Source organism: Caenorhabditis remanei, chromosome IV (genome assembly GCF_010183535.1).
Source record: "Caenorhabditis remanei strain PX506 chromosome IV, whole genome shotgun sequence".
NCBI lineage: Eukaryota > Metazoa > Nematoda > Chromadorea > Rhabditida > Rhabditidae > Caenorhabditis > Caenorhabditis remanei.
Window position 1 is genome coordinate 13131592 of NC_071331.1, and position 21377 is coordinate 13152968.

Sequence of the window (21377 nt, forward strand, 5' to 3'; positions counted from 1 at the left end):
CTTCTGAAGACGTACGGGGACGTCTTCAGACGAGAGAGAGAGAGAGAGAATGAAACTCGATATTCAATTTTTGCGAGAGGAGATGACTTGCTCTCCTCGATTTTTTGTGCTTATTTCGGTGAGGATTGAATTGGATAAAGAGAAAAAGAAGAGAAAGAAAAAAGAGAAAGGAAATTGAGAAGAACAACACAAAAATGAATAGAATGATGTAGAGAGAGAGGACAAAATAAGGTCAACTTTCAAGTTTTTTCTGGAAATGACGATAGTTTTTGTGGAAAAGTAGATCAGAATGTTATAAATATATGTTCTATTTCTGACAAGTGTTCTCTAAAACATATGTATTCCTGTTTCAGGTTGTGCTGATTGTGTAGTTTTATATTTCCAAAATAGTCGCATAGTTTCTGACGATCGTCAGTTTTTCTCGTTACAGTCCCACAACAGGACTGATTGATTTCTCATGATCTTAAAATTTCCAGCTTTGATTTTTCTTTTCAGGTGTTCTATGCACATTAACTTTAATCAATATGCAGACTAGGACGTAAGATGGAAACTGGGTTCGATTCAGGAAAATTCGTGTTTCGAACTGTTTTCAATTGGCACAGAGCTAAACAATTTTATTAGCTCTGGTTTGATTTATTTTAGAAAAAAAATCGAGCAAAAACTGTTTTCAGAAGTTCTTTCTCACAAAATCAGAAAATTAAACTTCCCACAAGATAACTTTCTTTATTAATTAGCTGAATCAGTTAAAAAGTAAAATTTTCTGTTGGATTTTATTCTCAGCATTACTGAACAAGCTTTCAAATAACAATTGATCTCACATTCTAAAACTTTATGTCTCTCATAAAATGACACTTTTTGAGAGTTCTTGAACTGAATCACTTCAAAAACAAGAAGAAGTAGCACACCAGTATCCAAAGCAACTCCCGTAGAACTTTTTCCGAAAGTATCAAAACTAGAAACACGGAAGAAAACAAGAGAAAATATTGCAGTTAATGAACCTAACAAACTTTCCCACCCCTATTCCGTTTCACTTTTTCTTCTCAACTCTATTTCTCTCATTCTTCACCTCTAAATGGGCGGTCTCTATCTGAAAGAAGGTCAAAATATCAGAGAACAGTGTCATATAATCTAGTTTGAACTGATTAGACGAAATGTTTGCTATTGATAAACTGCACGGATAACACGAGATATTTAGGTATATAGAATATGAAGCAGTACAGTTTTGGAAGTTCATCTCTTAACCAGAATTCCACTGGCTTAATCACAAAATGTTGAATATGGAACATCCGTTTTTACATTTATTTTTAATAGAAACGACATGAAACTGGCATGTAAATAGACCTAGAGGAACAGTTTTCAATTTTTTTGTTTCCAAATTACAGTCAATAGGCTAAACACCGTTGGTTCACCTGTCTTACGGTAACTCAGCTGTAATGAATAGCAGCTGTAATGAATAAAGACAAATGATCATTGATGACGGGAGAGACGACAAAAAATTGGTGTTGTGGATATAAATATTTGAGAATAAGAAAAAGGAAACAGCCATAAGAGAATGACTCTTGACTACGATTAGAAGAGACAGCGGAAGGGACGAATGAAAAGAAGAAGAGAGAAAAACGACAGAAACGGAGTCAGTGGATAATCACCGGAAAACCAGGCAAATTTGGGGCGCCAGAATCACGAAAATAACCAGAAGAGGAAGAGAAAGAGAGCTCAAGGAGGGTCTCTACGGGATGGAAGGATTAAGGGAAGATCTGAAGGATTTGAAGGATCAGTGAGAAATGTTGGGAATGTTTTCGAGAGGAAATGAAACATCGAACAGAAAATAATAGTAATATATGTTTCAGATTCAGAAAGTTATTAAGAGTATATACAAACAGAAGATGTTATGGAATGTTATCTGAGAGGTTGAATAAAAAGTTGAGACCGTAACCCGAAACTGGCAAAACGTCTGTAAGAGATTCTGATAAAAATTGCATTCTTATTTGATGTAACTTCATTTAGGAACTGTTATGAAGAGAATTACAAAACCTACTTCAATTTTCAAAGGTAACAGCAACAAACAAAAAACTAATAATTAGCGGAAACCGCCTCCCTTTATATAGTGGTATTCCATGTTCCTTAATATAAAATATATTTCATGTTCTCATTAATAATAAAAATAGTATAATCCCAAAGGGCGATTGATTCGATACGAAAACAAACTGTATAGTAGTCGAAATTTATGACGGAATTATCAATAACAAGTCTTCTTCTTCATTTCAAATAGAATTCTTGAAAACAATCTGTGAAAAAAAGGAAAATAAGAGGAAGAAAGAGTAAAAAGCAGGTGAGGAAGAGGAGGAAATAACCATGGCAACACCTCTGATAAGAGCTTTTATGTGAGGGGGATATCTGTCATTTTCATTTTTCGAAAGAATTTTAGAATTTAGGAGAACTCGTTATTGTTACGAAGAAGATGGAGAAGAAGAAGGGAATAAAATGTAATTCTTTTCTATTGTACTCTCGACTCAAAAAGAGAGAAAAAGGGATTAATCTGATCAGTTGAACAATATAAAGTAGGAAAAGAAAGAAAAGGATGGAGAATATTTCATAAATAGAGAGATTTGGGGAGAAACGAGGAGCTTAAGACTTGTGGTTGGAGACGAAGAGATTATGTTTATCAGGTGATTAGAAGTGATATTTGGAAAAGTATTAGTTTCGAAAATGTATGATTTGGGGCATATGTGGAAATGATCAGATGTGGAGGAGGGGATAATGGATATGTATACGAATACGGATAATTTGAACCATGTTGGATGATTTCTGATTTAGGGTTAAAAGATTCTGTGAATTATACAATATTTTAAGAGAGCCTTAAAATTTGTGAAGAAACCGCTTCGTTCTGAATAATAAGAGTTCACCAGATCGAAAAAAACATACATTTCGAAACAGAAGAATAATGTAATTGCCATTTATACTACAGCATTTCAGATCCAAATTTTCAGAGCTCAGCACTCTCAGCCGTACCGATAAAGAGTTAATAGTTGAAAAGTAGCTATAAACCTTATTTTTGTGTAAGTCTTTTGTAAAGTGCCTACTTTGAAACAGTGCCATATTTTGTTCATGATCCTCAGTTTTCTAAATTGTTGATAACCTCTTTTCGGTAACCGAATGATTGAAAAAAGCATGCTTGTCAAGGCCCAACCCGGCAAGACCCGGCAAGGCCCGAAGTCCCGGGCCGGGCCGGGCCGGTAGGAAATGTTCAAGGCCCGGCTTCAAAAAATGATCCTTTTTTTCCCAAATTTTTTTAAAAGTTTTAAAAAAATTTTTATCGAAAATGTGGCCATTTCGATTTTTCAGATTTTCTTCTAATTCTGAATGATAGTCGAAAATTTAACTTTTTGGCAAAAAAAATTCAAAAAAATTTGATTTTTGAACTTTGGCGCCAATTTCCCGGGCCTTCGGGCCGGCCCGGGCCGAGCCTTGACAACTATGGAGAAAAGGACCATGTTCCAATACAGACATTGAGACCATCACAGTAACAACTACGAAGACTACGCTCTTTTTCGAAAATAAACTGTAAAAGCGAATATTTTATTTTTTGGAGATAAAACAAAACTCAAATCGGAAAAGAAACAATTCAGAAACCAAAAGGAACAGAACGGCGACATTTTCTCGCATCTATCAAACACATTTGAACTCTTTCATCCTCTGTCTCTTCCACTTTTTCAACCCATTTTCAGTCAGATTTCAGTCAAAAAACCAAGAGACGCAAAGACATCGGAAGTGTCTCTTCTCTTTCAATCGTATTCATTTCATTCGAAATTCCTCCCTCCTTTTCCACCCAAAAAAGAAAACATCGGAATGGAAGGCGGCAAAAAACAAGTATCCAGTGAGAAGAGTTTAGTTTTTGGATGTTTGGGAGAAATAGAAAAAACTGCTCTGCATGTCACATAAGAGAGATGAAAAAGAGCTCATCTCATTAGTCTTCAAGACAAGATAGATTGTGATGGCGTGGAGTTCTTCACACAAGAACACTTTTTAAAGATCAGAGGAAGGAGGTCAAAGAATGAGGATATGAGGGGGATGATTATCATAGTAGTTATGATAAATGAATGTAGTTTGGATACCTGTCAAACAACAAGAAATTTGTTTCCGTTTTACCGTAGTTATGAATACTTCAAGATCAAATTCCTTTCTAATATGAAACCTCGTAAAATCTCTAATGTCAGAAGTCTTGAAATTTAAAGGCACTATGTTTTTGTTAAAAATTTTATTGGATAATGTCGGAAGCCCGAAGTTTTGAAACTTGCAATTGATTTTCATGGATCTAGTTTTGAATTCAGTCTGGTTTTAAAAAAGTTAACAAAGAAAGAAAAGCGAGTAATCTGCCTATCGAGAAATTAATGCAAATACTGATCCCAGATTTTCAGAAAAAGAAGAAAAGATGTCTCTGGTTGAGTGTGTGTATGAGAAGAGAATATCTTCGGCTCTTCTTCTTCTTCTTTTTTCTTCCAGTAATTAATTCTATATTCATTCAGCAAAAAATGAGAAGAAATATCACTGAAATTCAAGAGAAACGAGTCGTTTTTTCTTCTTTTCACACCACACACACACATGCACACATATAGAGAGAATGACTACATACTCATCATTCTTTTCAGTTTTTATCCATGGTTTTTCAAAGATGAAAGTGGGAAAAAATGGAGAAGAAATAGGGGAAAGATAGTTACGATCTTTCGAAACATACTAGTGTTCGGAAATTTTGTAGCAAAATTTGAAATTTTTCTGAAACAGAAAAGTTTTGCAAAAATCTCTCGGATCATATTTCGGCAAAACATCGAAGATGTTCAAGAGCCTTCGACTCAAAAAACAAAGAGCAATAAACCAGTAAAACTACATGATTCTTGGCAGGTGTTCTACTGGAAGAATTAGGATAAAAGATAAGAAGATGAAAAGAGACGCAGGTGGATAGAGGAACTGGAAAAAGAAGTGGATGGAAATAGAGGCGAGGGATCAAGTTTCAATGCGATTATTACAATGTGCCACGAGCAAAAAAGATGGGAGGGAATCATGAAAATGTAATGTTTTAGATGAGACGAAAACGATGATGATGAGACCGCCCGGAACCACTTGGTCTTCTTTTTTGAAATATTGAATGTGCGGTTTTTAGCAGGTTGTTTCAGTGATAAGATCAACTTGCACAGCGAAAGTTCAAAGTTCACGGAGCTGAGCTGATGGAGAACAAGAAATAACATTTGTCACCTTGCACAGAAGTTTTTATCTCGGCACTGTCGGACCAAAAAACTTTAATGTGAGGAATGTATATAGAAACTCGTAAATGAACATTTTCGAATAGCTGTTTTGCTCCAGAAAGTTCTGATGGCACGATCTCATTTAGAAAATTAAACTGGCGGCTGGAAAAGGGGGAATCCCTAATACGTATGAAATTCCGTGAGTCATAGACATTTATCCAAACACCGGAAATCAAGAATTAAAAAGGGAGATTAGAGTAAGCAGTGACGATGGAAATTTCGACATTAGACCTGCTAAAATGTTGGAAAAAGGGTGAATCAGAGTTCCTATTATTCTGATAGAGCCAAGTGAGTATCCCATTTTTAACATCAAACAATTCAAAAGAACAACAGTTGAAATATTCAGGTTGGGAACATCTTGGAACTTTCGAAGAAATTTGGAAAAACGAGGTTGTAAAAAGAATACAAAGCTTCAAAAATTCGTAAGGGTGTTGATTCATTATGAAATGTTTTCTTGAATTATTTAAATTTTAATTTAAACAAAGACTGTTCCTATGCAAAAATGAGTTTATGCCAAGACTATTTTTCTAGAATTCAAGATATTTTTGTAAACAATTTGAAACAGAAAATTTGATTTCTTCCTACAAGAATTCATCCAAAAACCAGGAAGTCTTCATTCATTCGGATTTCCCACATGACTGACAATCGGATGAAAAACCTTTAGAATCCTAAGGATCTAAAGACTACAAAAAGAATAAAAGAACCTATACGAGATCATAAAATCTCATGGAAAGGATTTCTCCAAATTAGAAATTCCAGACAAAAAGAAGATGATGAAGATGATGGCCTAGATGAGAGATGCTCATCGAAATATCCTTGTGTTGCTCTCTCTCTCTTTCTCTTTAGAGCAAAAAGAATTCTCTCTCTCTGTGTGTGTATCTTCCAGAGCTTCCCTTTCTCTCTCTTCTTCTGGTGTGTGCTCCATGAGCATTCTTCTTCTATTTCGCTTCCCTCTAAAATACTCTTCTCATCTTCTCTCTCCCTCTTTTTTCTCTCTGGATGATGATGAAAAGGGGATCATGATGATGATGAGAAGAAGAAGAGTATGTTGATAGTGAGAGATTCAGATACATATACAACAACTCTATTCTTCTTCTGTTTTTGCTTACAGGTCCAGAGATAATGAAGAATCAAGAGACATGAGAAGAGCAGAGAGAAACTGATAAATTATTAAAAGACGACACATCCGGGTGTCTCTTTGTGTATCTAACACAAGATGGATATCAATCGAAGATGTATGTGTACATTGTACTTCTTCTCAACTCACCCGAGAGCAAAAAAGAAAACTGAATTCTTAAATTTCCTGCTTCTCACTTTTTCTAGTCGTCGTGGTTACTTCAATACAAATAAATTGTTTTGATCGAATTGACTTTGATACTTCATTTGAAAAATTTTTATGAGTTTACTGTTGTAAATGCTTCATAAGAAACACTGTCTACTCTACATTCAATGATTTTCCAGCAGTCACCATTGAAAGTTCTACAGTAAGCACTGATCCTAGAAAATAAACGTTGAGTAATTGGAAACACGTCATCAATTTTATTTTCTGATGATTTGGCTTACAGTGACTTCATTTCGCTCGAAAAAAGTATTGTTAGCGTAAATGTTAAGTTAAGTTATCTTTTTCGGAACGGAGATGATTCTGATCAAATGAAATATGATTCAGTTGGTACCTGAACAACTGGATATAAATGTATGGAAAATGAAAACTGATACACCAGTATAAACTGTAACAGGTTATTCCGGATCAATTCTATTTATCATAACCGCGAGTTTCCTTTTTTTCCTGTTTCATGATGCCTATATGATAGCAAATAAGATTATAAAATAATTCTTGATACTTTTTTATCATAACAACTTCTATCAATCTATATTTCTTTTCAAACATCTTTGTGTAGCCTTAATTTTCCATTAAAAAATCTCCAGAAAAAAGAAAGAAGTTCGAATGGTCAAGAAAAAGTCCATTAGATCATCATTTTCAACATTCACAAACCTTATTTTCCTCATGCGTCTCAAGTGTAAAACACAATAAAACGAGCAAGTAAAAAGAGAAAAAAACGAACTAAATTCAATTCAGAGTTCTCCAGAACTCTCGAAACTCTCATCCTCCTTATTTCTTCAATTTGATTCACTCAAGATCTTTTTCTTTTATCAAATCGAGTACATCATTTTCCATTGGTTTAACCCTTCTCTTTTCAACAAAAAGAGCAAAAAGGGAAGAAGCGAAAAGATCATTTTTGTGCTCATTTTCAACTGGTGAGTGGTACAAGAGAGAAGGAAAAAGGCATCTCATAATTGTTTGTTGGAGAGAAGGAAGAAGAACAAAACGTCGCGTCATTTTTGTCTCGACATCACCCTTTTCAACCAAAATGAAACAATTTGAGAGGAATAGAGAACAGGGAAATTAAAAAGTAAAAGTAGCACTTATTATAAAATTGGAAAAGAGGTTGAGTTATGTTTCACTTTTCAGAACTTCTGGTCTCTCAAAAATGAAATCGAGTGCCTGAACTCATCCATTTGTAGGAGTCTCTTTTCAATTTCGATTTTAAAAGTTTGAATACAGGTAGACATTGTTCTCCTGATCACTTCAAACCTAATTTTTTCTGATTATAAGCATAAGAAACTGTTTCAATCATTCCGTAAATCGCATAATTTAGAGTTCAGAGTATTCTACCCTACGGTTAAACTTATGTAAACAAGTTCACCTGAATTGGAAAACCTATTGCAACGAAATTTGCCTCATTAGACTTTCTCGAACAGAGTGTCTCTGTTTGTTTTTGATAATGACAACTGTCCCAATCCAACCACGGACTTCTGCTCATTTCCAATAACCCAAACTGTTTCTGCTTACTTTCAGTTCTTATACTCTCACGGAATTGCAAAAAATCGACGATAAACTATTTTATGAGTAAAAATTAACAAATGACGGATCAAAGAAACCTGTGTACTTTGTGCAGTTTTGGAAGAAAAAGAAGAAGGGAAAAAGTAAGAGTTGAAAGGATTTTTGGAGAAAGAAGAGGAAGAAAAATATTTAAAAAAATATTAATGAACGCATATATTCTTAATTTCATCGGCAGTTGAATCCATCAAAACATCTGGTATCTTCCCGTATTATGACGTCTCATTTCGTAATAATGCGGACGTCGGGACGCAGATTCACGGATTTCACGACCCAGAGACTGGCAGTTGAGGCGTTGGAATTGGTGGATAGCTCGCTTGAAGTTCTGAAAAAAAAGAAAGATTTCAATTACATAATATTAGAAAGCTCTCAGATTGATTCAACAATTGCAAAACAATTCAGATTTCAAAATTAGGCAGCATTCCATGTTTTCGATTCGAAAAATGATTAATGGTGTGGGCAAGATTCAGAAACATACCACAACATCACTATTTTCTTTTTGAAAATTTCCTTTCGAGTTTTAACATTAGGATTCTCTCAAATCACCTTTTCTTTCTGCCATGGCAACACCAAATTTGCCAAATATTTTCCATCAGATTGCCTACTTGCCATCACCAATAACTTCTCGTTTTGTCCTTTTGCTGGAAGATTGCATGGACATCCTCCATCTGATTCAGCTGACAAACGAATTTCTGAAACGAAATATTTTAAGTTTCAGCAATTTTAAATAAGGTAAGAAAATGTTTTGAAGTTGCATGTGCTGCATCAATGAAACACAATTCGTTTTCTCGTTTTATATTGAAAAGGAGCAGGTAATGAACATTTAAAAAACGTACCAACATCAGAGACACCTCTCCTTCTTTCTCCTTTCTTCAGACTGCGTCCATTTCGAACACGAATTTGATTTGGAGAATCACGGATCACTTTTCCTTTGAGAACTGAAAAACTGGTGTATGTGAAAACAATAACGTTTAGATTAATTTGCTGCATTCTAAAATTTTGAATGGTGGATGATAAAAAAACAGGCATTCAATGTAATTCATATTCCGAAAAAGTTATAGAAATAGTGAGCATTTTGCAGTTTCATTGCCCATTTATATAATCTCTAGATTTCTGAAGGTTGATCAATGTCAAGCATTTTTTTTTTGAAAAATATGCTTTTGACAAATCACTAGTAAATTTTGATAAACTATTTTGGAAACTGGCAAGTTTCTGGTTGATCGCCATGTCTTGTCATAACTTTTTTCAGAGAAAAAGTTTTCTCACAAGGGAAATATCTAAATGAAGATCTTGGTCTTCTCTAAAAATGAAAAGCTCATAATTATTCAGCTAGAAGTGTCACTATATGTTAGTCCGACTACTGCAGTCATTGTAGTATCTAACAACGTTGTTGCAGAATGGTCGTTGAGATATCACTTGCGGGAATTTCAGAAAAAAAAGTTATGGCAAGGCTCAGAGACACTCCAGGTCTAAATTTTGGTTTCAAGAATTCAAAACATTAACTAACAATTGTGGTTCTACTCAAAAACATCTATTTTGTTTCATTACTTTCCTTTATCGCCCTGATTTTTTGGAAAATAGGGAAAAACAACTACGGTTTGAAAACTGCGTCGCGAATTTGCGTTCGTATGTGCACACTTTCCCCGATTTTCGTTCCCATATTCAAAGGCTCTCCCTCTTTTTCCAGTTTAACATCCCATTTTCTTGGAACTCGAAAACTCACCCAAATGTGATCTACAAAATTGATCGACAAGATTCTCGTAGGTGGCGACTTGCGAGCAGGCAGTGCACGTTGTCGTGCTACCTGAAATCGAATACTTTTCATCTATTTCCTCTCGGATTACTGTAATATCTTCACTTTGCTCCATCTTTTCTTCAGAAATTTGACCCTCATAATCTCCCGCACTGAGGTAGAGAATGTCCAGACTAATGTCCACACTTTCTATTGAAACGAGAAAAAGAGTAGAAAAGTTTTTTGTTTCGTTTCCAGAATGTTAAAAGTTATGCATCCAATGGACCATGGCGTGGCGGCACCTCTTTGAAGTGTCCGTGTGATTTTGACAGATTAGGGTGAAGAAGAAGAAATAGAAAATGATTGATGAGGTGCGAGAAAAGAAAGAAAAAGAAATGGAAGCAGAAGAAGCTGAGATGATTGATGATACACTGATAACGATATGAGTTACGTTTTGAAACTTTCGCTAATATTTACTAATAAATATTGTCTTCGTTCAAAAAATAATGTTTCTAGAAACCTCTGACTCATCTCTCCCAAAAATCACATGTTTTTCAAAAACTGAATATAAACGAAAAGTGCGATGGAGGATTTGTTCTAATCCCGAGTTCTCATAACTTAACATAAACAAAGAGAGAAATCTGACCTGCTGGTGGTTTAGCTTCTTGCATTGGTTTTATACACATGTCGTCGTCTTCAAACTTGTCGCAAGATAGCATTTCAGGCCAAGGGAATCCGTAGTTGGCCATTCGATTCTCGCATCCCTTGAAGAGAAAAATTGGGTTTTAATTGTGACTGCGCTCAGATTCTCAGAAAAACTGTACTCTGATTAATTCAAGGGCACTTCAGTGATAACGGAATTTCGAAGCGATTCTAGATCACTAAAATCGCTCCCAATTCTTGCATAGAATCAATCAAGCTGGTACACTTCCCAACCTTCACTAATAAGTTCAATAAACGGACAAATGTCTTAAAACAAAAAACCCTCTACATAGTGAACTGACTTTATGATCCTCCCTTAATAATTTTTGAGCCATCCCTTGACCTGGTATACCATCTCAAGACGTTCAAATCTATCTTTCTTCCCAATCGTTACGTAACCGTGAGAATCCTTTCATTGTTTGACAATGTTTGCTCTCTATTAGTGATTCAATGTTTCTTTTAGTACCCCTTCTCATCTCTAATAACCCTCTCTGTCCAAATCTTCTCACCTGTTTGACTGCCATACATAAACTCTTACAGGGAAGAATCAATCTGTCCATTTGCATAAGACACACTGGGGCAAACAATGAACACAGGAATCTCTGAAGATGGGATGGTTGTTATTGATGAGATGTCGGAGACATACCTGTGTATCAGGATGACAATTGAGACGAAGAAGGCTCTCCCAATCTTTGGATGCATGAATTGCCTCGGAGACAGTCTCATGTTCCAGAATGTTTGGAAGACGCATTTGAGTGTACTAAAAGAAAGAAATCAACAATAGTTGAAATGGTTTAAACAAATCAAAAAATACATTTTAAAATAAGAAGATTCAACTCACCTCAATTCCATTACAAATGGTCAAATTGCTTGGAATATCCACACACTTCGGACCAGCAGGCCTTTCAGAAGAGAACATTGCCCATGAATCTTCCAAATATCCATTTGTTACAGAGAATGCAAGTAATAAATAGAGAACTGAAAAGAGCATCATTTTGTCGGAGAGCTCTCAGACCTCCCTGGACTTGTTGCTTGCTCTCAGAGCAATGGTCTGTTGAAAGAAGAGACAATGGGCGGGGCTTAGAAAGTGAGTGGCTAGATGAGAGGAAAAGAGCTCCGCCCCAGCAGTTTTAAACGAACATTTCCTAGATTTTTTTCAAATAGTTAATGAAATAGGAATTGGAAACTATGATTACATCTACGAAGGTAAATTTATTAATTCTTGTGTAAATCAGTATGTTAGACCTTTGTAGTAACTTGTGGAGGATCGATCCAATTTCAAAACTGGCACGGTCAAAAAAAAATCTGAAATATATTCACTTTTCAAGCTTTGAGCTTTGATTCTATGCAAACGTAATTCAAATTTTCAAATTGAATCTTTAGCAATATTTGTTTCCAGTCGACTGCTCTTTATTTCACCAAGGTGTTAATTAAGGCAGGATACTTTGGAGTGTCCTTTAATTATTGTCGCCGAATTCATAATGGTTTGATGAGTATGAGAACACATTTCTCTTGAGGAAAATAATTTATGTATCAGTTATAATTGTGATAAGGGAATCGTGGATGGCAAAAAGTTGAGCAGCTGAGAACATCTTGACGGTTCTGAGACATAGAAGATTTTGAACTTTCCGCCTTGGTGAAACAATAAGATGTCATGTCCCAAATGGGTAATCACTTTATTCAATTTCAAGAATGAACTTTTTCAAATCATCTTTAAAACTGTTGACACCACATAAAATTCCACTGAAATTGGTTTCACATAAGATGATTAAAAACACATTATTCTGGTCAGTCATTTCGATTTTCTGAGTGTGAAGAGGGGAATGGAAGTGGCTCTTAATCGGCAATCTGGTTATTGTTCTGAATTTAATTGCATCATTTTTTGCTTCGATCGGGAACTTTTTCAGAATATTTGTTAGTGTTGAACCCCGAGAATTGTTGATTGGGGACATAGTTGTGATTGAAAAATAGGATCCTCGTGGGAATTGCTTTGATATGAAGTTCTGAATTAGACATGTTTTCAAAAAGATAATTTAATAGAAACTTACTTGAATCATTGCTGAAATCGATACAGCATTCAGGCTCTTGACCCAAGCATCCAACTTCTCAACGTGTGAAACCCACTTTGGATCCATCTGATCTCGTGTTTCAAACTCCAATTCTTTCACTTTTTTCCACTGTTCCGTTCGTGAAAGTTGGCTCAATTGGCAACGGGTTGACATGCGTAATTTCATTGAAATAAGACTCCCAACATCAAGATTTTTGACGAATTCAATATATTGATCTTTGTGGCGAAATGTTGTTGAGATGATGGCATTGCGAACTTTCAATTTCAGGTTTCTTTCCTTGATTTTGGTGAGCAATTTCTTGAACAACTTGAACTGATGACCGGTTCTGTCATGTCCCCAAACATTGAAGACGAAACTATTCACAATTAACTTTTGATTTGAGAAGACTAGTAGCAAGTGATCAATTGCATCGTTTTCATACAAAGATCTAGTAGTTTCCTTATCGCCGTCGTTCATCGTTACTTCTGCAGGTTTCTGTGGAATTTCAACAGCATGGAATGTTACTTCTGTTATTCTGTATTTCAAATAATCAAGGATCACTGGACGAGAATCCACGAGATTTTTGTCTTCCTTTGAGCAGATGCGGAGTTGGCATCTAGAAAAAACACAGGTTTCATTGAAAGAAAGATAAAGATAAACTGACTAACCTTGAATTATAGTCGAGTTTCGAAACAACATTTTCTTTGAAATGCACAGGAAGATGCTGCCAAATGGGTTGAGGTGCTGGCATGTCACGAATGAAATGGAGTATGAAAAGTTATTGATAAAATGGGGAGAGGAAGAGAGCGAAAAGAAAAAGCGACAACGATAGGGAAATGTGATGACCGAGTTGTTTGTGTTGAAAGAATGGTGTCAACAGATGGTATCTGGAGGAGAGAGTCTGTTGAGAAAACACTGAAACTTTTTGCCCAGAAATCAGAATAACGAAATCAGGACACCTATAATTAAATCTGCTCTCCACATGCATGACCAATGTTTTCTTATTCATCACGAGTTCATTTTGTCTCTGAATGTCCCTAACTCTGGTTGATTACAAGAGAATCTACTATCCGAAATGTGAAATAGACAACAGTTTCCTTGCTTCGTGGCAAGGATTAGCTTACACTAGTCATTCGATTCAAGTTTTCGTTCTGCCTATTCAAATTCTCACTTTCTGGTTGATAGTGAAGAAGACACCCGACTCGATGAAATCAGTGAAATGGCCGTTGTTCGTGGTACAATTCTGGTGGGTTTACAACATGACATTTGATTAAAAAGTTGAATTACAGGTGCACTATTCTAGATATTACAGTTGGTTTTCTTATTACTCCTTATATTTTTCTCCCTTCCATTGCTTTTGCTGGAGTTGGTATTTTCAGTTGGTTGGGTATATCTCAAACCGTTCAGTTGACATTTTTACTAATATTGACAGCAGGTGATTTCGAATGATTTGTCAAAAAATTTCAACAATATAAAAGTTTCAGTGTTGAATGTCTCCCTGATTTATTTATTCGAAAGTCGTAGCAGCTCAATTGAAAATAACATTTTCAAACTAAGAAGACGATTCTCCAAATGTATTTATTACTGCTGGAACTTTGCGGCTAGTTCCATTATTCTATTCTCTCTCGCTCATATTCCAACAAATCAAGAAGAAGCAAAACTCAATCTCCTAGAATCGAATCCCTGCCCAACTCCAGAATTCTTTACACTTCCCGTTCTTGTATGGCTGACAGATCAGTATTGGATCAGTATAACATTCTCTCTGATGAGTCCTCTCATTCTTCTAAATGCTGCTGGAAATGTCACTTTCCATGCTATCTGCTCTATTTACTATCTTTATTTGGCCCCTTCTACAGTAATATCCATTCAAACAAGACAACTTCAACGAAGATTTTTCTTTGGAGTTGTTATTCAGACTCTGGTTCCAACTGTTATTTGTGGTATTCCCTATATAATTATCTCGTTGGCATCTGCATCTGATAAAATAACACAAGAAGTCACTAATTTCCTGGTTATTGTTATTGGATGTCATGGATTCGTTCAAAGTATTACTGTAATTTTAGTACACAAAGCATACCGACATCAACTCAAAATGTTCTTACTTGGTTTGACTAGAAAAAGTTTGATACTTTGATAACTTTCACATTAGTTCTAAAGATGCACTGTTTGCAGATGGAAATGTCATGCCGAAACACGAAAAAGTCACTAATCTACAAGGAAATATTCGCAGAAAGCAGAGTGTTGCTTTGTGAAAACGTTTATTCAGAAGCTCAGATCGTGGTCAAAAAACATTTTGTCATTGTTGTCCCACTCTCTTTCATTATATGCGCTAGAAATCAGGATTACTGCTTTCATTCACTCAGGAATATGGTAGCTGATTTGTTTAATGCTTTTCTTTGTGAAATACAATAATTTTCTAATCTGAGAAATAACCATGCACATAGACCAACTTCTTCTGAAACAAAACAAAATTGAGTTCAAAGGAACAAAAAAACAAAATGAGTGATATGCAGCCAAATGGTATCTAACGAACTTTGACTAACCAAAAACCTAAATTTCTCACTTCGAATCTCGAATATCTCAAAGATTGAAGTGATTTAATTGCTGGTTTTTATGATGCTTTCAAGAAAAACACAGAATATTTTGTGACTATTCCGTTGCTTTTATTCTTGTTTTGCAACAAAATTCACCTGCTAACTCCATTTGATTTCTTCTTATTGGAATGAGGAATTGGTGACATGTAAATTTCAAGATTTTTTTTTTGGTTGGCAAAGACTTTTTTTCAACTTTTCTCTTCTTGAAATCATCCATCTATCACGGCCTCCAGCGGAGGCCCTCTCAATGCACTGCGCACAGTACTTTGAGAGGGCCTCTGTGGGAGGCCGTGATCTATACGAAATCAGGTCACGCGTATCTTCAAAAAATCTTCAAAAAACGTTCGTTTTTCAGTTCAATGATTTTATATACGTCTAATATAAATTAGTTTCTATTTCAGTCTGAACCCAGAAGACGTTCATTTTCTCAAATTGGCTGAGAAATGGCTCTATTACCAACTATTATAACAAATTCAATCGAAATATTCCAGTTTATTCTAGTCACAATTACAGTACCTCTCTACCTATTTCTCCTATTTTTCATGGTAAAAGCCCAGATTCGGAAGATGGATGAGTTGGTGACACCGTTTTTCAAACTGTGCATATCCACGGCTATCATTGATTTGAGTGAGTTTATCCTGACAGAAATGAGAGCGTAATCCACTTTTAAGGTATTCTATTTGCCAATTATTTTGGGGCAATGTTTCCAAAAATGGGATATTTCACCAGTTTTTATTTGAATCTGGATTACATCTATGCTCATATTTATTTATATATTGCCTGGAGTACTGGAATTTGTCAAGCAATGTCTGTATCTGTACTGGCAACTAACCGATTATCAGCTATGATATTACCACAGAGTTATAAGAAAGTTGGTTGATCTTTTAGATTTCTCAAACAAAAAAAGAAAAAAAACAACTAATATTCAGATGTGGCAATCCCAGAGACTTTGGATAGCCATTGCTATTCAATTCGTTCCAGGAATGCTAGTTGGAATATTGACATTTTTCAACAAGACTCAATTGGTGGTGAACAATGAAAATGGTTTGATACCACAGTTTATGAAGTTTGTTTTGTTTTCTTTAAATTATCAATTAAAGATAAATCATTTCAGTAAAGCAATGACGACTATATTCTTCTCAATTGGTGGATTCTTCCTTCTCTCAAATTGCATTTATCTCATTGTTGCTTACTGCTATCTTTTCATTATTCTCCATAAAAGAAATACAAAACTGAATGGATTCTCCGGAAACGTTTCTCTATCGAAAGAGAAAATTCGAAAAAGAGAACGGAGACTCTTCATAATGTGCTCTATTATCGTGTCTGTTCAAATGACAATTCTCGTATTTTTCATGGTGAAAGTGGCTAAACTTTTTGAATTATCTGTTGATGAGTTTTACCTTTTGTACAATTTGTTGAGGTGCATAAGAGACACTCTGAAAGTTATTTAAAGTCTAATGAAAACTTTCAGTGACCTATTTGCCAGTATCAACCCTTATCTCTTATTTATATTTTCTGATTCTTTGAGAAAATACATATTGTTTCAAGTTGGAATTCGAAACAACATGTCAATCAACAATACTGCAGTGATTACGGTACAGTCAATCATTTCTATATGGTCAATTTGAAATCCGAGAATTTAGAAACAGATAAATAATCGGTTACATTTCAGAAAACCGTTCTCGTCTGAGAAGAAAGATCAGGAACAGGATGTTGGAAATTGATAAAATAGATTTGGTTGTAACATTTCTCCTGGATAAACCGCAAACATATTTTCTTAAATCACTTCTTTCCAACTATTCGTCAATTTTCCGTCATTTTTTTTGAAGTCATTGTAGCTGGCGAGATATTTTTGGGAATTTGCTTTTATATTTAATGAATGACAACTCAAAGTACCTATCTCTTGAGCTATCACCCAACATTGTACGATTTTTTTGAAAAAAGTTATTCAAGAAAAACCGTCGGCCCGGCTCGGCGCGGTTGACATATGCTAAAAAATGCTGCACTGCAAAAGTCGTTCAGGCATCCTTCCTTAAAAAGTGACTTTTCGGTGGTTCGAGGTTATGAAATGTGATATTCATGAAAACTTGTTTCCGCGGGTTAAAAAAAATCGATTGGCATTCACAGATTTTTGATGTCTCTTCTTGTTTTTCCAGAACCCCTGAAAATGAGGGGGGGGGGGGGTCCTAAAGAGATTTTGCGCACTGTATACATTGTACATAAACTGCTTTGTGTGTCTTTCAAAATCTGCATGGGCTTAGACTGTTGTTTTTTTGTTTCTTTTGCAGGTATGTAATGTTTCCCTGGAAATTCCAATAAATTAGTAACACGAGAATAAATGGCAAACACTTCATTCGGTTGATTTTTTACGACACCTCCACCTCGCCCATTCAATTTTCTTGTAAAATCCATTCGAGAAAGCACTAAAATCTGTTTGAATCGTCATCTCCTTCCTTCACTTTCTCTTGCTCTAACCACTCATTTCCTGTCCTTGTGTTATTTTCAATCATCGCTACTATTTCCTTTTTTCTGATCCCTCTTCAACTCAACCACTACTTATATTACTACTGCTCTACCACCACTTTCTTCATCTTGTTTTTGTCTCTTCATTTCAGAAAAAAGATGTCAAAAGGTCTTGAACGGAAACATTCGCTCTTCGTTGTTTTGTTGTTTTCTTCCAGGTTTCAATCTGATTGATGACGATGAGTCAAGAAGGTTGAAAAATGGAAAAAATGGAGAATGGGAATGAAAGAAGAAAGTGGAGGAGACAGACCCGGATCATTAGAAAATTATTACTCATTAAATAATAATTAGTCTAGCTGTATAAAAACGGATTATCCATGATTTTTTAATAAGGGGAAAGTATAGAATCCTTGGAAATCGTAGTGAAACCAGATTTTTGAAATAGGATTTCTCTCTAGTTTTAACAGGAATCCCAGTTCATTAACATGTTTGGTAGCTTGAATGCTGCCGAATCATCACTTTTGCTTTTACATCACCAAGAATTTCTCAACCTTATCTGAGTGAATTCCAGAATGAATTTCCTTTTGTTCCCGATTAAATTGTCGTGTTTTTAAAACAAAAATAACATTGTTCTTCATTCAAAAGAGACACAAAAAGACTGGGGCAAAGTTGAGTTTTTCGTTTTCTTCAGATCTTTAGACAGGGGTTTATAATTAGGATGGGGGATGAAAAAGTGCTGAAACTGCTGAAACATGAACACACACACATGGAACAGAGCGATAAAACATAATGGGGGTGAAGAGTGAGAATGAAGATGCGATTTCTATTTACGACGACGTTCCATGAGGACGCATTGAATTGGTGAGAAGTAGCAGTTCTTGAACTGGTTCAAGGCACGAGTGTCGATGTTATGGGCACGTTTCCAGTATCGGTTTGGTCGGAGCATTTCGCTGAAAATTATAAAGTTATGACCACATATATATTTAAGGATTTCGAATTTTCGCTTATTCATGCTAATCTATTTCAATGCAGTTCATTCAATAGCTCCTTCTAAAAAACCTGAAAACCCCCCTAAATTCGTACATTTTAGCCGCCAATGCATCGTAATCAATCTGCCCATCAACGACGGCCGACGATGGAACTGATGCCACAGAAGCGGAGATCAATCTGAAAATAAACTCATTTTTTATTTTTAGAAAAGAAAACATGGATCTGAAAATAGCCGCCTCCCTCTCAGTCTGTACTAAATATGCACGTTTTTGAGCTCTGATGTTTATCTTTTCCTCAAAAAGTAAGACGCTAATACATTCTTTTCCATATCAAATTCGAATCCCCATGGGTAAAATTGCTCATTTCGGAAGAAACGTCATTTTGTATTAGACACTTTTTTCCTCTCGACTAAAAAGTACTCAAAACTCATAAATTTTCTTTTTTCAGAAAAAGTCATGCTGTCGAGTTGGAATATTTCTTTTTCGGAAGGTGACTCGAATGTATTATTTATTATTTTGTTTTCAAGTTCAGAACCGATTATAAACGACAAATATTCAATTTGAATAAGTCGAATCAGAATGTGTTTCAGATGATCACAGATCTCGAATCATACTACAATTGATTCTGTTTTGAATTTTTTTAAAGAACTATTAATGATGGTCAATGACCTCCCTATTCTCCATTGAAATTTTTCTGGAATTTCTCACGTCACCTCCGCTTTCAAACGATCTTGATAAGATTTGTTTTGCGGAGGAGAGTGAAATGAATAGCAGAAGAGTGTGGGAACTTTCTCTTCAATAGAGTTGCAACATGCTCTCAATGTGATCATTCGAGTACACCACTTGACCAAGAAAAATAGTGGAGAAAAAGAGCGTGTGACCCGGAAATGGTGATCGGGAAACAATCGGATGGCGTCATGCGAAACATAGGATCGTTTCCGGAATCGAGAATCGTGTGAAACTTTGGAATTAAGGACATCGAGTCTGAGGGAAAGTGTATGATCTCTCTTTTTCAATTCTCTAGCCGTTTACGATCAGAACAAACAGAATCTACAAATTTCAAGTGTAATCCGTAGCCGCGCGGGCATCTCGAAATCATAATTTCTCAATCGGGTCAAATAGGAATTGAACATGTTTGAGACCATTTCAGATATCAGCAAGTTTTAAATCGAACAAATTTGCCTGGTTTCGAATCACCTAGTCACGTTATGTCTCCGTATCGAAATGGCTCTATCCGGACGAATCTGCTCGGATAAAATAACAATGACTTCAGATACTAGACTTAAACAACGGGCTGGACACGAGTTTTGTGAACTGAACTCTTACTGTTTCAGATAATCTATAATAAAATATGGATCTCAATCAGTATATCATTTATTTGGTAGGCCACAAAATCATATCCCGAAATCAATGTTCAAATGCTTCGTGCAAAAACTACTCTCACATAGTAAACTAGGTTGAACTATTTCCGACGCAGGTGAAGCGTAATAATTGTAAAGTGGCAAAGATACATTTTGAACTTTGTATAGGTGTCGGTAAGCTCATGCATGACCTTGAAGCGACACTTCTTATAGTAGGAGTGATATTGCTGATAACATAGATCTATGTTTAATCTCTATTATTTCCCTGCTAATTCATCAAGATAACTATAGCTCCTCCTCCGAACTCTCAAAGAATCACTTTGGTCCGATGTCTCTTCATATTTATTTCGAAAAAATGAACTCCTTATCCCTAATCCTCTATACAACTATCAAATTTCCATTCCTACTCCAAAAAGAAACTCCAATATTTTGCTCTACTACTACTCCTAGTACTAAAGATACAATCCATCGAACTATATAATATTCCACTTACTGAACGATGACGAGAACAATAAGAGCAGCGGAGAGCACTGACGACGACTTCATATCGAGACAAGAAGCTGGAGACAAGAAGACGTGAAAGCGAGAGCAAGTGAAGGCTTTCGCTCGTTTCTCAGTCTCTTTTAAACGAAGAAGTGGGCGGAGTCCGAGAGACTTCACGAAGAAAAAGGTTTTTGTTGGGGTCTGTGATGAATAAAAAATGAAAAGCGGGCGGATAGTTTTTGTAATGAAATAAAACTTCTTTGAATGCTCAGAATTCTACTAAATAATTTGAGATTCACGATTCTGGAGACGTCAAAAAGGGATACGGTAGGCGTGAGAAATGGCGAAAACGGGTGGATGAATAGGGGCTTTGAAATAATTAATAACTGCTTTTGATCGGTCTCTTTGTCAATGCTAAACGCCCTGCGTCATCTAAATCACCTTACGGCGAATTTCTGTGGGAAATTGTGGGTTTTTTGGATGGAAATTTACGGAAATTATAGACAATTTGATGAGTGAGATGGTGTAGACAGCACGTGGGGATTGTGTGATCAGTTGGATATGCAATAACAATGATTTCAGATTTTAGATTTGAACAACGCGCTGGACACAAGTTTTTGTAAGCTGAAAGAACAGCATGAAATATTATGATGTGTTGCGACATGACTGGAAAATTGGTGGTGAATATTCAAACTTTTCATTAGGCGTTGAAATATATTAGAAGTCTCCGTTACTTCTTGGATCAGAGATTTAGTAGTAGTATTCAGATGTTTCTGATTTTTGACAGTAAAAGTACAGTTCAGTGTAAA

The 21377-nt window shown here is 35.6% G+C and overlaps 5 protein-coding genes across 5 annotated transcripts; 2 read left to right on the forward strand and 3 right to left on the reverse strand.

The window, feature by feature from the left end:
- Positions 1-8383: 8383 nt before the first annotated feature.
- GCK72_013687 (uncharacterized protein) lies at positions 8384-11624 on the reverse strand (the record flags this gene model as incomplete). Its single annotated transcript, XM_003100872.2, has 8 exons — positions 8384-8521; positions 8743-8888; positions 9033-9134; positions 9920-10000; positions 10575-10692; positions 11140-11232; positions 11277-11390; positions 11472-11624. 8 exons carry the CDS (start codon positions 11622-11624, stop codon positions 8384-8386), a joined length of 945 nt encoding a protein of 314 aa, XP_003100920.2.
- Positions 11625-12306: 682 nt separating this feature from the next.
- Positions 12307-13429, reverse strand: GCK72_013688 (uncharacterized protein; the record flags this gene model as incomplete). Its single annotated transcript, XM_003089580.2, has 3 exons — positions 12307-12633; positions 12679-13294; positions 13347-13429. The coding sequence occupies 3 exons, from the start codon at positions 13427-13429 to the stop codon at positions 12307-12309; spliced, it is 1026 nt and encodes a 341-aa protein (XP_003089628.2).
- Positions 13430-13709: 280 nt separating this feature from the next.
- GCK72_013689 (uncharacterized protein) lies at positions 13710-14930 on the forward strand (the record flags this gene model as incomplete). Its single annotated transcript, XM_053729941.1, has 4 exons — positions 13710-13924; positions 13968-14113; positions 14163-14798; positions 14851-14930. The coding sequence occupies 4 exons, from the start codon at positions 13710-13712 to the stop codon at positions 14928-14930; spliced, it is 1077 nt and encodes a 358-aa protein (XP_053584713.1).
- Positions 14931-15814: 884 nt separating this feature from the next.
- Positions 15815-16996, forward strand: GCK72_013690 (uncharacterized protein; the record flags this gene model as incomplete). The annotated part of the gene is made up of 5 exons (XM_053729942.1): positions 15815-15899; positions 15944-16143; positions 16202-16338; positions 16387-16593; positions 16945-16996. The coding sequence occupies 5 exons, from the start codon at positions 15815-15817 to the stop codon at positions 16994-16996; spliced, it is 681 nt and encodes a 226-aa protein (XP_053584714.1).
- Positions 16997-18558: 1562 nt separating this feature from the next.
- Positions 18559-20631, reverse strand: GCK72_013691 (uncharacterized protein; the record flags this gene model as incomplete). Its single annotated transcript, XM_053729943.1, has 3 exons — positions 18559-18685; positions 18819-18902; positions 20579-20631. 3 exons carry the CDS (start codon positions 20629-20631, stop codon positions 18559-18561), a joined length of 264 nt encoding a protein of 87 aa, XP_053584715.1.
- Between the last annotated feature and the right edge of the window lie 746 nt (positions 20632-21377).